Source organism: Varanus komodoensis, unplaced genomic scaffold, assembly GCF_004798865.1.
Source record: "Varanus komodoensis strain SLA01 unplaced genomic scaffold, ASM479886v1 scaffold6_2, whole genome shotgun sequence".
In the NCBI taxonomy this organism is placed as follows: Eukaryota; Metazoa; Chordata; class Lepidosauria; order Squamata; family Varanidae; genus Varanus; species Varanus komodoensis.
Window position 1 is genome coordinate 11,139,042 of NW_025336346.1, and position 15,703 is coordinate 11,154,744.

Below are 15,703 nucleotides of genomic sequence, written 5' to 3' on the forward strand. Positions count from 1 at the left end.
AATAACTCTCATGAGAAATGAGCAGTCTCCCGATTAAGGCTTGCTTCACAATTAGAAGAGCAATACAGAACATGGCAAGAATATTCAGAGTGAGGGAGCAGAGCTCAGGTAGACCTTCTGCATCATATGTATGAAGCTCTGATATTTGGACTCCAACCAGCTCCAGGACTCTGATATTTGGACTCCAGCTCGAAGAGGGTTCCTGGAACAAGCCTGAGGAGGAAGATGTCCCTCGGGTCGTAGAGAGAGATGCTCAAGATCCATTGTCAGCCCCAGATGACTACACTGGGCTTCACAGGTCATTTGGATGACTCACTATGAACAGCTTTTTATAGTTCTGTCATTTCTTTAACTGTTCCGGCTGCTGAGGCTGACATATCTTATGGATGGCAGGGCACCCTGTGCTTTTGTGTTGTTGCTTGGTAGCATTAATCACAATGCACTGCAGATGGCACTGTTGCTCAACAGGAGATAACCAAGTGGTTAGCCAAGGACTGGTGACCTGCAGCTTTCTCAGAAGGCTTGCTTTGAATGAGTTGACAGGCAGCCAGTTCATGGTAGAGGGTATCTAAGACTTCATCAATACGTGGTTTTCCTTTAAAATTAAGAAAAATGGTGCATTAGCAGGTTAGCAGAATCAAGACCATGAAGATTGAAACATCTTTAAAATGTATTTATTATTAGATTTGTTTGAAGGCCACCCATTTCTGATTAATTGCCAAATATGCACTCAGACTTTGAAGTGAAAAGATGTGTGAACAAAAGGAAGCACTTCTTCACATAGTGCATCATTTACTATCTCAAGTTGTAGAGATAGCCACCAACTTGGACAGTTTCCAAAGGCCGCACAGAGCTATCCATAGCTACTAGTTAATCATAATGGCTGCGTATTACTTCCAGTAGCAAAGGCTGGATATCTCTATGTGCCAATTACTCAGGAGCACAGTTGGGGGGGTGTTATTCCATTCATGTCCCACTTGGGTGCCTCTTATGGACATTTGGTTGGCCACTGTGAAACAGAACGCTGAACTAGACTGGCATTGGTCTGATCTGACACAGCCCATCCTATGCCTTCATTATCGTTCAGACCAAAATGGAACAAAATGAAGCAGCTCAGCTCTTTCCTGTGCTTCACAAGCTCTAATCATGACATCATCTTCCTTAAATGCTGCGTTTTGAAAAATGGTGCTCTAAAGCAAAATATCCCAAAACTATGGATAGACAGAGATGTAAACTTTGGCTGTAAAAACCCATCTGGTGCCTAAAAGCATATTTGGTTTCCACCACAGTGACAGAACATTGGCAATCTACTCTACAGCAGCCATTGGCTTTGTGCCGTCAAACAGGTTATGTCTGAATGTAGAGATGCGGGACCATGATGTGCAGTGGTGGGTATGAAAAAAGTTTGTGATTCAGTGGTTTAAATAAAAAAGCAGGCATGTATGGGCTTCATTTCTTCACATCGCAGAGCAGAAATAACCCCTGCTGCTGCTACTTCCATTTTTTGAACTGAAAAAATATAAAGAAAAAGCGCACCACCTGCATGAAGGTAGAATGGCATTTTAAGCCTGATATGGGGCGGTCAATAAAAACAGCTCATGTACAGCTCACGATTATATTTTGTGGGACATTGTTATGCTGTGCATTTCCCCACCATCAGCAGAAAGGCTGTAGAAATCCCAAGGATAAACATGTCAAACGTATTATTTTAGGTGGAGGCAAAGACCTTGCCTTCAGGGAGGCATTTCTGGATGCATAAATATAGATTAAAACACAAAACTTGAAAATACAAGATATATGCACAAATTTCCATCATCAAAAGCATATAAATTGAATTAAAGGCATACTCTCATATTGGACTTTGTTTAAGAACTCTTCTTAGATAGGATTCCATCATATTCATACTTTTAAGGCAACTATCCTAAGCAAAAGAAAAGCATGCTTGACAAGAAAGCTGGAAATGTTAGCATACAGCCAGATTATCTTTTCCCATTATTTAATACAACAGTAGTCACATAGCTGGAGTCAGCAAGTCATCTCATTAGCTAATGGAAGGCCATAAATAATGGTTCAGCTCTTTTATCACACTCTTTCCACATTCCCTTTCAGATTAAGGCAACCACATCCACTCCCCCTCTCTCTGACTCTCTTTTCATGTTACTTGACAGTACAATTTTATGCATGCTTACTCAGAAGTAAGCTCCATTAGGATGAATGGATCTTACTCCTAATTAACTGTGCATAAGATTGCAGCCTAGTATTACTTTCAACTCAACAGAATAGTATTTAGATAAAAAAGAGTTTGCATAGTAAAAAAAGGAGTACCAACTTAACTGTATCAGAATATGCGTACTAATGCCAGTTAACTTTTAACAGCCAGTTTTTAGCAGCAGAATTAATGCCTATTAACAGAGCCAGGCTTAGCTGTAAAAATGCATTTCACTGTGAAAAGCATTCATTTAGCTTGCTGGAATAGAGCAGTCTTTAACAAACGGTGGCAAATGGGCAGATGGGGCCAAATGAGTCCTGTGGGGCAAGGAATGCCATGGCCAGAGCGCAGCCGCTGTGTTTCTACCATAGTCAGGACACTAAGAAGTGCCTCAGGCTGGCTTCCTGCAGGGTAACAACATGCTATGCGTTTCAAGCACTGCCACAAAAATGGCCTGGATTTCAATACCGTCTCTTACTCACAGTTGCCATTTTTACCAGTGCAAGTGAGCAGTTTCAAAATGAGATCAAAAGTCTTCAGGAAATCTGGTTTGATGACCAGATTAATAGTGAAGTGCTTTCTTGTATCTTTCATAAAAAAACCTATTTCCCAACTATTAGTTGCCTGGCTTGAGGGGTATCTTACAGAATTGTAATATTTTTAAAAAGGGCTTTCAGAGTTTTGGCATTTTATGTTGCCCTTGATAATAATTTCAATAATAATTTCTTTTACGTACATTTTCATGGGTCAATTTTCTGCTCCCCAGTTATTTGCCACTGTGGTGGGTCCCCATTTCTGGGGAAAGGGATTCCTCTCCTTTCCTCTCCTTGTGCAATGTCAGTGAAAAAAAGTCCTTTGGATATTTGAGATGTTTAATAATTGCTTGTAATTCAGCCTGATTACTGGTGCAGTAAAGTGGTATTAACATTTTTAACCCTCTCTGCTAAACAGAAAAGGGGTGCAGGAGGGAATAGCAGCGGCATGAGCAGCAGTGGCTCCAGTGACGCCAGACCAACCGCGGTGCCGGCCCTCCTCAAGGCAGCCGGAGGAGGAGGTGGTGGCGGCCAGAGCCCCAGCCCGCACAGCCTGGCCCTCTCCGTGCTTCCGGCCAAGGCTCCCCGTCGCCATGGTGACAGCGCACCTCAACGGCGGCCTGGGCTGTAGCGCAGAGCCCCCGCAAAGCACGCCCATCAACCTGCAGACGAAGCTGGGCTGCAGTGCCCGTCGTGCACCTGCGGAGCCGGGATCTCATTCCCAGGTTTTAAATCAGTTAAGACTTCATTAAAATAACTAGCGTGCACCGGACGGGGCCCACCTCCTTCCGCGCCGCCCGGACCATCGCGTCGCCACTTTGCAGCAACGCCCCCGCGGCCACCGGCTGCCACACCGCCCCCCAGAGGCCAGGACCACCGGCCCAGGACCCGGCTCCGGCCTACCTCCCTCGCGCGGGACAGGGCAGAGCTCGGGGAGGGCCCTGCGACCCATAAAGCACCGGCCCGGGAGAACCAGCGCGCCGGACGGGGCCCACCTCCGAAGGGCGACAGCCAAAGGGCGGTCGCTGCCATTTGGGAGCCGTTCGGGGGCCGAGCGGGGGGCTGGGCTGGCCAGGGGCTATGTTTTAATTGGTCCACCTGCCGTGCTGCGCTGCTCTGTCACTGTTGCTGCCGCCGCCGCCAGAATGGAGCGTACTGCCGAGCCGGGGGCCAGCTGACGCCGCTCCTGCGGCCATCGTTGGACCATCCTGGGCACGGAGTACGCCAGGGCACGGAGTACGCCAGCTAGGCCCGCTGCCGATGGCGTGGAGGAGGATGCTGTCATCTTCCTGCCTAATGGGTTTCCGCGCCCCTCCCTGCTCCCCCTGCCGGTGCCGGTCTGGGGCAGGGCGGGCTTGGAGCTCCCTCCCCCTATGGACATCGGCCGCAGTCTGCGGCTCAGTTTTTCTGCTGGGCCGCACTGCGCAGTCACTGCCGCCACCGCCGCCGTCAGACTGGGGCACATCGCCGAGGGAAGGGGGAGTTTTTTTAATTGTTTTTATAATTTTATTGTATTTTAATCTGTGTTAATTTGTTTTTATGGAGTCGTCCCTGGCCATGTCAACGTTTGTGTTTCCTGGGGAGCGCGGGGGCGCCGCCATTGGGGTGGTCATGTGCAATGGATGTAATAGCGGTGGGGACTTAAAGTGTCCACGTAGAAGGAGGAAGGACAGATGGTTGACACCTGTCCCTCCTTCTGGTTCTGCCCCCAGCCAGAGGGTTCCAGGTAGTCTTGTCAACAGCCCCTCGGGCCTGACGGTGCTGTTGCTCAATGCCAGGTCGGTCAACAATAAATCTTCCCTCATCCATGACTTGATTGTGGATGAGGGGGCCGACCTGGCTTGCATAACGGAAACCTGGGTGGGAGAGAGGGGGGATGTCGCCCTCTCTCAAATGTGCCCACCTGGGTATCTGGTTCAGCACTGTTCACGCCCGGAGGGGAGGGGAGGGGAGGGGGGGTCGCTTTGGTTTACCAAGCCTCCATCTCTCTCACGGGACTTCTGGTCCCTTCGAGACCAGGGCTGGAGTGCCTCTACTTGGTGTTGGGCGACCGAGACAGATTGGGGATTCTGTTGGTGTACCGTGCACCCTTCTGCCCAACTGTCTCCCTGCCTGAGCTGACAGAGATCATCTCGGACCTGGTGTTGAGGACCCCCAGGATGTTGGTCCTGGGGGACTTCAATCTCCATGCCAAGACTGGTCTGACCGGGGCGGCTCAGGACTTCATGGCCTCCATGATGGCCATGGGGCTGTTTGAACATGTCACCGGCCCGACCCATGAACGTGGACACACTCTGGACCTGGTTTTCTCGACGGGGCAGGAAGAGGGTGGTCTGAGGGTGAGGAATTTATGTTTGACTCCCCTGTCATGGTCAGATCACTTCCTGGTGAGGTTTGTGCTTGAGAGCGACCTCTCCCTCTGCAAGGGTGCGGACCCGATTGTGTGGGTCCGCCCCTGGAGCCGGATGGATCCGGATGGATTCCTGAAGGCCCTGGGGGAGTTTCCGGCTGACAAGACTGGTGCTCCTGTCGAGGCTCTGGTCAAACTGTGGAACAGGGATATGACCAGGGCTGTGGACACGATCGCTCCTAAGCGTCCTCTCCCACCGGGCAGAGCCCGCTCTTCCCCTTGGTATACACCTGAATTGCGGGCGATGAAGCAGGTTGGGAGACGGCTAGAGCGTAGGTGGAGGAGATCACGGGATGAATCTGACCGAACACACTTGAGAGCCCATTATCGGGCCTATGCTGTGGCGGTGAGGGCGGCGAAAAAGAGGTTTTTTCCATTTCCATTGCCTCCTCAAAATGCCGTCCAGCGGAGCTTTTTCGAGTGGTACAAGGCCTGGTTCGTCCAGGTCCTAAGAAAAATCTGGTTCCACCCTCAAAGGCCCGCTGTGACGACTTTGCCATGCATTTCAGGGAGAAAATCGCTCAGATTCGTCATGAGCTAGACACCACTAGTGAATCAGAGGTTTCTGGGGAGACACCAATGCTGCCATCTGGTCCAGAATTATTGGATGAATTTCAGTTATTGCGGCCTAATGATGTGGACAAGGTGCTTGGACGAGTACGTCCCACCACTTGCCTATTGGACCCTTGTCCGTCTTGGTTAATAAATAATTCCAAGCATGGGATTGGGATCTGGATCTTGGAAGTGGTTAACGCTTCTCTGAGGGAGGGTCGGGTGCCTGCCCCTTTAAAGGAGGCGGTAGTCCGACCGGTCCTGAAGAAAGCGTCACTGGATCCAGAGATGGCCACTAATTATAGACCAGTGGCCAACATCCCGTTTCTGGGCAAGGTGTTAGAGCGGGTGGTGGCGGGACAACTCCAAGCTCTCTTGGATGAAACTGATTATCTGGACCCATTTCAGTCCGGCTTCAGACCCGGGTACGGTACTGAATCTGCCTTGGTCGCCCTGTACGATGACCTGTGCAGGGAGAAGGATAGGGGGAGTGCGTCCCTGTTGGTTCTCCTGGACCTTTCAGCGGCTTTCGATACCATCAACCATGGTATCCTTCTGGATAGGCTAGTGGGATTGGGGGTCAGAGGCACTGCTTTGTAGTGGTTCTGCTCCTACCTCAATGGCCGATTCCAGAAGGTGGTGCTGGGGGACTATGGCTCTGCCCCATGGCAACTATGCCATGGAGTACCGCAGGGGTCCATTTTGTCCCCTTTGCTGTTTAACATCTACATGAAACCGCTGGGAGAGGTCATCAGGAAGTGTGGGCTGCGGAACCATCAGTACGCTGATGATACCCAGCTCTACCTCTCGTTTTCCACCAATCCAGGTGAGGCAGTGGCTGTACTGAACCGGTGCCTGGCCGAGGTAATGGGCTGGATGAGGGCCAATAAACTGAAGCTCAATCCAGAAAAGACGGAGGTCCTGTTGGTTGGCGGATTGGGCTTCGGAGAGGGTGAATTGAACTTAGTCCTGAATGGGGTTGCACTCCCTCTTAGGGACAAGGTCCGCAGCCTGGGAGTGTTCTTCGACCCAGAGCTTTCATCGGAAGCTCAGGTGACAGCAGTGGCGAGGAGCGCTTTCCTTCAGCTTCGGCTGATCCATCAGCTGCGCCCCTACCTGGAGTACGACTGCCTGGCGACAGTGACACACGCACTGGTGACTTCCCGCCTTGACTTTTGTAACACGCTCTATGTGGGGCTACCCTTGAAGGTGGTCCGGATACTTCAATTGGTTCAAAATAGAGCTGCCAGGTTGCTGACGGGGACTGGGCGTTATGTTCACATGACTCCAGTCCTCCGTCAGCTTCACTGGCTTCCCATTGAAGTCCGGGCCCAATTCAAGGTGTTGGTGATGACCAATAAAGCCCTTAACGGCTTGGGTCCTGGTTACCTGAAGGAGCGCTTTCGTCCATATATGCCCGCCCGCCCCTTGAGATCTGCGGGAGAGGCCCTCCTCCGGGAACTCTCCGTGAAAGAAATTAGGAGGGTGGGTACTCGAAGGAGGGCTTTCTCTGCGGTGGCGCCCATTCTATGGAACGCGCTCCGCAGAGAGGTCCGCCTGGTGCCATCGTTATTTGTTTTTCGGCACCAGGCGAAGACCTTTTTATTTAAACATCATTTTAATTGTTAATATTATTTGCTTATTTTATCTGGCCAGGGTGACTTATTTTATATTGCCAATTTGTTGTATATTTGAATTTATTATATTTTAATTTATGTTGTGAGCCGCCCCGAGGCTTCGGCGAATGGGGCGGCATAGAAATGTTTTAAATAAATAAATAAATAAATAAATAAAAGCCTTCTCTCTGCATCCAAAGCTGTTGTTTGCTACAGGAGAAAAGCTTCCAGATGCTTCACTACAAAATATAATGAGCATGTGTGTCATCTTGCAGTACAACATTCTCAAACTTGGAATACTGGCCTATAGTTCCTATCATCCCCAGACAGCATACCCAGCTGTATTAGTATGCCTGTGCAGGGTTACTTTTACAAAGAGAATGGTAGTTTCTCTAGGTATTATAATGAAATAATGAAGCACTTTAATACTCCTCTTTAGTTCAGATAGATCAAGGAAATTAAGAGAGTTATCCTTTCTGTTTTTATCTGCCTCCTGCTGAAACCATCATAATTTGGACTTTGGGTTGTAAGCATCCAGATGCCAGATATCTGAGCAATTCCTCCTCAGCTAAAAGTGTTCTGCTTGCTTTGATATCCTCAGATAATTTACATTTAGATTCTCCAGGTCAAATCTTGTACTTTGTCATCTTGTCTATGTTTGCCTATGAAAAGCCCTGACTTCTTACATACACTGATGTGTCTGTTTCCCTTAAAGAAGGCAAATGCAGCAGCTCAAACAAAGTAACCTGATCAAAGCCTTCAGGTCAGGAAGGTTCCTGTGACAGCAGCTTCTGCGCAGGGGGTTACTGCCTAGGGAGGGGGCTTCCATCAACCTGACCCACTTCCTTTGTGAAGCACGCAGCTTCCTCCACATTTGCTTTCCTTACACTGAGAGGATAAAAGAAGCTTTCAATAGTGGAGCATAAAGGAGAAAAATCAGGCTGCAGAGTATGTATTTTGCCTCTCATATCCCTGCTACAAAAAAAGGGGGAAAAAAATAATGGGACCTCATTTGACAATGCAACATGCCCCATCTGAGCCACTGAAAGATCCTTTCCTGATTATTTGTAAAAACAAACAAAAAACTTTAAAAGGGAAAGCTGCATTGCAAACATCTCATGGACTTTGGTCCTACACCCAAAGATAAAGTGAGTAAGTGAGTGGTAAGTGAGATGTGAGAATTAATGTTAAAGGAAAATTTTATGTATAAAGCATGCATACATCTATATGTACTTCCAAAAGAAGGGAAGACATAAGGTTGAATAAGTGCCTCAGTAAACTTCTCTCTCTCTCTCTCTCTCTCCCTCTCCCTCTCCCTCTCCCTCTCCCTCTCCCTCTCCCTCTCTCTCTTTCTCTCTCTCTCTCATTACAGCAATATTTATTCTTCTGGTCAAGCTTCTCTTCAGTTACCTCTCACCTATGTGCTGAATTACAGAAGTATTAAATCCATATCTTGCATTTATGGTAGGCCAGCAGAATGTGCTTTGAAACAAATATGAATCAAAGGGCATCCTGACTTCCAGCCATGGCCCCACCTTTCCCTTCTCACACCCCACCAGCTAGCCACTTCATTTGGAGATCACTACCTGGCCCCTTTTCTGACCCACACATCAGAAAGCAGCCAGTCTTTATGAGCTGCTGTGCTTTGACCTATTCCTGAGCTCAATTAAAACCTTTCTTTTCCCCTGCAGCTGCTAAGGTTACTTTTCTGCTCCTTGGAACTGCCCATTCATCCAAGGAGTGCCAAGCACTCCATCTTCTTTTGATTGATTGCTATTTCCGAGTAGCAGAGGCAGGGACCAGGGCAGCGTTGGAATGGAAGGTCCTTTCCGTCCACGGCAGCAATAGAAATATGCTCCCTTGCACGTTGTTGCTGCAGGCAGCCGGCTAGGAGCACCTAGTAGTGAGGTTCTCCATGGTTGGTTCCATTTCTTACCATGTTGTGGGTCGCAGCAGGATTCCAAAGTGCTCAGTAAGATTTTCCCCAAGGCACGCTTAGATATGTTCTTTAAAACACAAAATAATATTAAGGAACATTTAACTTTAGCATAGGCTCATACGCATGCATCTAAATAGAAGCACATAAACAATTGCTTCCCAACCCAGTGGAAAGGCTCCAACTCTCTTTCTGACAGGAAGCTACCGCATGCTGTTATCTTGGATAAGCTAAATGCATCAATGGGATTTATGGTTGACATTCATTCTTCTTTGCCAAGCTTTGAACAAAAGATGAATACAAAAATGAAGTTTCAAGGGATAATAACTATGCAATGATGCAAATGTACACCTGGATAGCTATCTACAGATATAAATTAGTATCACAGAGAGATATAATGAATGTTTTTTTAGGTAAGAAGCGTATCGCTCTTAGTATATTAAGCAGTATGCAAGCATACTAGTAAAATAATAAATAATATACAGAGAGATGTACTTTTCCCTGTGCTTTCTCTTCAACACATTACGCTCATAAAACCTACACACCGGGGTGGTGTGTGAACCAGACCATTGTCATCACTCTCTTTGGGCTACTCTCTTTGCACACACAGTTCTGAAACAGGGAAGATCTTTGCCTCATCTACGTTTGGATGGAGTGCTCTACTGAGATTATCAGTCAAGTAGTTTGACAGATCTTTGGAGCTTCAGGCAGTAATTTTTTGAAAAGTTTTCATCTTGTATCTAGGTAGACCAAGATAACATAGAGTGAAGTGAAGGAATGCATGAAAGAGGGACGTAAAAGGTATCCACAAGTGAGGAACGGGGGATAAGCTATTGTGCAGGATACAGAGGTAGTTTTGATGTCCAGGTGGATCAAATCCCTAGACATTCATGCATTTATATATTCCTATCCATCAGTGGGAGGTGGTTGCTCTTATAAAGTGATGACAGTACCATTCAGTTACATATTACAGAACAGAAGCTTACAAAGTTACTTATGACTTCTTGCCATCTAGATTCTTAGAACCTTGATATACATTCATGAAATTCTTTCCAGTGTGCTGTAAGTCATACTATTCATCACCAGCTTTTACCACCACCCTGAGCTAGGATACATGACAGCATACAAGGTTCACAGCTCTGTTTCCACAATGGTGTGGCAGGTGCTTTGATGGATTGTCTACTAAGCTGGCATGTTTTTCAGTCAGACCACCAGTCATTGAGAGGCATGTCAGAATTCTGACACCAAAGGCAGCAATACCTCCTGCCAATCATAATCAGTCAAGGACCTTTAAAAATAGATCCCTCATAGGATTATATTGATCCCAAGTGTAAGCAGTGCCACATGGACAGCATCAGAGGCTTGTCACGTGGGAAAGTGTGTTAATATCATAGGAGAACAGACATTTGTTCCCCAGGCCCATCAGCAGGAGCCAGGTATATTTTAGGATGATAAAGCATTCAGCAGATCCAGTCACATTTGCAATAAATAACTGTCTTGCATGTACTTGGAAACAAAAGGGACTCCTGGATCCAGTGCAAGTAAATTTGTGATGTATACAATTTATCATGTCCTATGTTGGCTTTTAACATCTAATGCCTCGTTTCTCAACCAATATTACTGCAATTCCTATAAATGAGCAATGGAAGTAACATTCAAAATGTATCCACCCTTTACATCTTGGTTCTTACAATATATCTTGCGATTTGCAATATTTTTTGGTTAGCTGGTATGTGAAATTAATCAGCTTACTAAAACTGTCTTCATCAGTTTGTTAGTAATAAAGAGTCAGTTCCTTGGCATGGGTTAAAGTCGATTACATTGTGTCCCTTGGGAATTTGCTCTGAATATTTTACTAAGCACTGTGTTGAGTACTGGATGATAACAGAGTTCAGGTCTAGACAGGAGAGACAGGAAACCTGAGAAAGAAGAGTAAAGCAGCAGGAGGAGATATTTTAAAACCTAGAATGGCTTCTGGGTGCTTTTCTTGCATTATTTAACCAGTTCAGTTGCACATGTTAAAACCTGTTAAAATCAATGGAGTAAGTCAGCGGAAGCTAACTGGTTTAAAAAGTTTCCAGAATGCATGACACAAGGTCTAGAACCAGGAACCCTAGGCTTAGCTTATAGCCATCTTGTGTAGTGAGTCAGTAGAACTAAATAATCAATTGAAGCTGCGACAACCCAGATTCAGGCTAGATAATCAGGAAAAGTTTCTACACTGTCAGAGCAATTTGACAGTGGAACCAGCTGTCTACTCTTCTATGATTCCAAGATTCAGACCAAGTCCCTGGGCACTGAAGCACCCTCAGGCTCTAGTTTGCCCCTGTTCACCTAAGCTCACTGCTGGTCCCTTAGAAAGAGGAAGGGCTTCCTGCTTGGACTGGGCCTTTGCCTGAATAACAATGGGTTTTAGGCTTCAAAGTGCTTCAGGTTATGATTCTATTCTGAATCCTTGCTTGATCACTCATCTCCACCCAACTAACTTCTGGACTTGGGCCTCAAATTTTCAGCAAAAATATGGCCTAAAAGCCTTTGTACCAAAACTCTCCCTCTCCTATACCATGATGTCTAAGCATAAAATCAATATGCTTCATGTTTGCCCAAGTCACCTCTAGGTAGATATGTCTTAATAACATAATGCTCCATGAATTCATATTTTTGTACATCTCATGGTTCTAAAATGAGTAAATACTTTGCAAATGGAGGAGAAAAAAATTTTTTTTTTTGAAAAACTAGATTAGAAGTGGTTATTATTCCATGCCTGGTATATTCTGCAGCATACCTCAGATGAGCCAAGAAGCAGTAGCTCCATTAGGATGAACAGTTTTAAAAATATCCATGACATCAGGAGAAATGAATTATACATTCCCAGCCACCTTTGTGCCTGGAGCCATGTTTGCAGGTGGGGTTTTTTGTGGTGTTTTTGCTTTTTGTTTTTTGGTACCCTGCAGGATATCTGCATAACCATTTATCCTCATGGGCATTCATGTGAGCTTATAAACAGAAAAGGCTCTGTTTAAATTTCACAACAGCCTGTCATTTGAAGAGCATTTTCTTTTTCCTAATTTTCTTTCTGTGAATGGTATGCACTGTGTTCCCCAGAACATGCAGGAAAATCGCTCCCTGTCACTGTCTCTCTTTTTAAAGTTTCCTTTAGGAATGAAATTGACTAGAATGGAAGCTGTTTACAACCTGAACTAGCCAATTTCACACTCTATTAAACTTTTATGGGAGGGCTGAAATAGGAAAACAGGACAGCGAGCAGCCTTTCCCCACAGCAACTGGACTCTCCGCTGCAACTGCCCATCTATTATGCATGCAGAGTACTGGTGCTGCATCAAGCCTGGCATTATGGCAGGGCTCATGGCAAAGCTGCCCCCTTTTGCTTGGTGTGTTTTAAAAGGGAAAGCAGGGATCTCAGAAGGATATGGAAACTGCCTGACTGCTTCGTTTTTGCTTTTCTCTTCCCCAGATGCTTTGTACACACCTGGGAGTCACAGCTAGTGTTTGCAGCAGGTAGGAAAACGGCAGCTTAAAGGAAGGGAGAGCAGGCAAGAAGGGGTGGGTAAAAGACTACGAACTCCTCCTCTAGCTACTTCTCCTTCCTCTTCATTATTTCACTGAGAACTCAATTTCCTAGACCTGCGTCTTCAGCAAACGTTTGGTTTAACCATACTTAAGGAGAACCTTCATAATCACTAAGTACCCAAATTAAATCATCACTATTGCTAAGCAACATCTCTTATAAAGAAGGAAGGATGGACGGACAGAAGAAGGGAAGAGCAACCTTTGAAAACAAACATTATGGCATCTTCTGTACTTCGTTAAAATAAACTTTGTAAATGCTTCCAGTACTGTCCATAACTGCACAGACTGCTTGCAAAAATGTGCCAGCAAATTGTTTTTATAGTCATTTTAATGTCATTACTATATTGTTTTAAAGTTTAATATGGTTTCCGCACTTTAGCGAGAAATGTTGAACATTGCCTTGGTGGCATCAGTAGAAAGGTGGTATATAAATGATCAAAATAATCCACGAACAGTACTTTCAAGTGTTTCCCCTGCATCATTTAGTGGGAATCCTACAACACCCTGTGAGTTAAGACCATACTATTAAGTCCTGCAGTGCAGATGGAGGTCCTGAGGCTGAAGAGAGTGTCTTGCTCAAGGCCACCTGGAGACTTTATGGAAGACAAAAGGCACTAACCAGGGACTGATGCCTCAGTTTTTCACACAAGCCCAGTGCATACAGCTGTAGTCTCACAGCTTGGGATGTGTGAGAATCTGTTTGGGGGTGAGAATCCACTGGATTCCCTGGGCTGGCTCCCTGGTCTCCAGTCGCTTTGCAGCAGCTCAGGGTCGAGTTCCTGGTGAGTGGACCCAGCATTCAGGGGCCAGGAATTGAGCCCCACACTCTGTGCAAGCAGTGCCCCTTTCCCCCACACAGTGGTGCCAGTGGTGGTGGCAGCAGCAGCAGCAGCAGGGAGTGCGGCTGGCTTCCAGGAAGCAGGGCTGGCACACCCTCCTGGAGCACCTCTTTCGTGCACATGCCACTGCTGGCAGCGGCAAGTGGGGAAGAAGGACGGTCCCTGGAAACGGCGGCTGGGGCACCCACGCACAGTGCCCCCTTTTCACATCCAGCGGCAACTCCTGATGGGGAAGGTTGCCGGCTGTGCAACCAGCTGTCCACAAGCTTTCTCAGACTTCCTCCACTTCTTCCTAGCTCAGCTCACTTTGCAGGGCTGGGTGGAGCACGAGAGGGACGAGGGAGCACGAGAGGCACGAGAGGGACAGAGTGCGAAAGTGTTTGCACCAACCCTGGTGGGCACTGCACGGTACTGCACTGGGGAACAGGTTGAGACTCCTCCGAAACAATCCCTCCTAGGGAGCACGGGGAGCCTGTCTGTCTCTGATGAGAAGTCATCCGTCTGGATCTTTTGGCTTTCCTTTTCTAATGCAGCCACTTACAGCCAAGGTTTCCTGTGGCAAACCCAACATGACAACAAGGACCTTATAAAAAGCTACAAAAGCAGTCCATTACTATGGAGGGCTCTGCATCAAAACTTGCTGCCGCTCACACTGCTTTCTTGCCATACCAGGTCCCGAAGTTGCTGAAGTAGTTGCAAAACATCCAAGAGCTTTTTTCCCACCAGAGACAACCTTACTCTCTCTGTCTCCAACAGCTGCAACTCCATCTTCAGCAATCCAGCCTCCTCCTCCTTTGGCAGCAGTTCCCCTAGTAATGGGCCTCTCATCTGGACAACGACAGATGACATGAAAAGAGCTGGAGCACAGAAGTGAAGCCTAACTCCTCCTCCTTAATCAGTAGGAAATGCCCCAGAAGCCTGCTTTTGACAGTTAATTTTGCTAAGTTTAATTAACTGGCATTGATGGACTACTTAATGTAGCCAGGATTATCTGGGGATTTTAGACATTGTCACTCTGAATGTACAATGTACATTCATGCATCATTTCAGAAAGAAGCTGTACAGCAAGAATCGTCCTCTTCTACCAGTAATTCTGTATTATAGTTTCTGTTGCACCTGTGTGCCTTGTTGTAGCAGTAATAAACTCAAGATACCAATTGGAGTTTTTCATTCTCATTTGGCCATTACTGCCTTACAAAGCCCTTATCAACCACACTTAGCTGCACTCCTGTGAAACACTTTTGATTGCTTTGAACATGTCATTAAGCAGAGGAGAAAATGCTGGCACACACATTAGGTTCAGTGGAACTACATGCACGATCAAGTTAAGTATGTACTTAAGAACCGGTCATCTCTTTATTTTAGGAGCACAGTCAAGAATTTTCATTGTTTTCAAAGTCTCACCAATACCTGCTTTCACCCAGGCGGCTCCAAAAAATTCTTCAAGTCACCAACATAGAGATTTCCTTCATAAATATTAAAGATTTAGCTCAACTGAATCTAGGAGATTATTTTTACGAATTCAGTGTGCAACGTTTATTTTAACATTGCTTTTATGGGTGAAAGTCCCATTCATTTAAAGGATTAATCAAAGAGTAGCATTCTTCAGGATGGACCCAGAAATGCTCAGTTGGGACAACACTGTCTTTCCCCCCCATTTTTTCATTTTCCAGTATGATCACCCTAGGAACAGCTGTATTGGATCAGAACAAGGGTCCACCAAATCCAGCATTCTGTTTGTGCAGTGGCCAACCAGCTGCCCATGGGAAACCCACAAGCAGAACTAGAGTGCAAACATGCCCTCTCTCCCATGCTCCCCAGCAACCTCCCCCAGACACTGGAGATCACCTACAGCCATCAGGACTAGTGGCCACCGATAGCTTTCTCCTTATGAATTTGTCCAATTCCCCTTTAAAGTCATCCAAATTGATGGCTGGCACTGCCTCTCATGGAAGTGAATTCCATCATTGCAGAAGCTGTGTGGTGTGTGAAAAAGTATTTCCCTTCATCTGTTTCC

The 15,703-nt window shown here is 46.4% G+C and overlaps 1 protein-coding gene across 1 annotated transcript in view; it reads right to left on the reverse strand.

Annotated features, from left to right (window-relative positions):
* Nucleotides 1-323: 323 nt before the first annotated feature.
* The window catches only part of EFCC1 (EF-hand and coiled-coil domain containing 1), a 105,457-nt gene continuing 90,077 nt past the window's right edge, over nt 324-15,703 (reverse strand). The window contains exons 7-8 of the mRNA XM_044451510.1: nt 9,257-9,326; nt 324-595 (exon numbers count right to left, since the gene is read on the reverse strand). Of these exons, the coding sequence (XP_044307445.1) occupies nt 462-595; nt 9,257-9,326 (204 nt within the window). The 3' untranslated portion in view covers nt 324-461. The remainder of the gene's footprint in view (nt 596-9,256; nt 9,327-15,703) is intronic.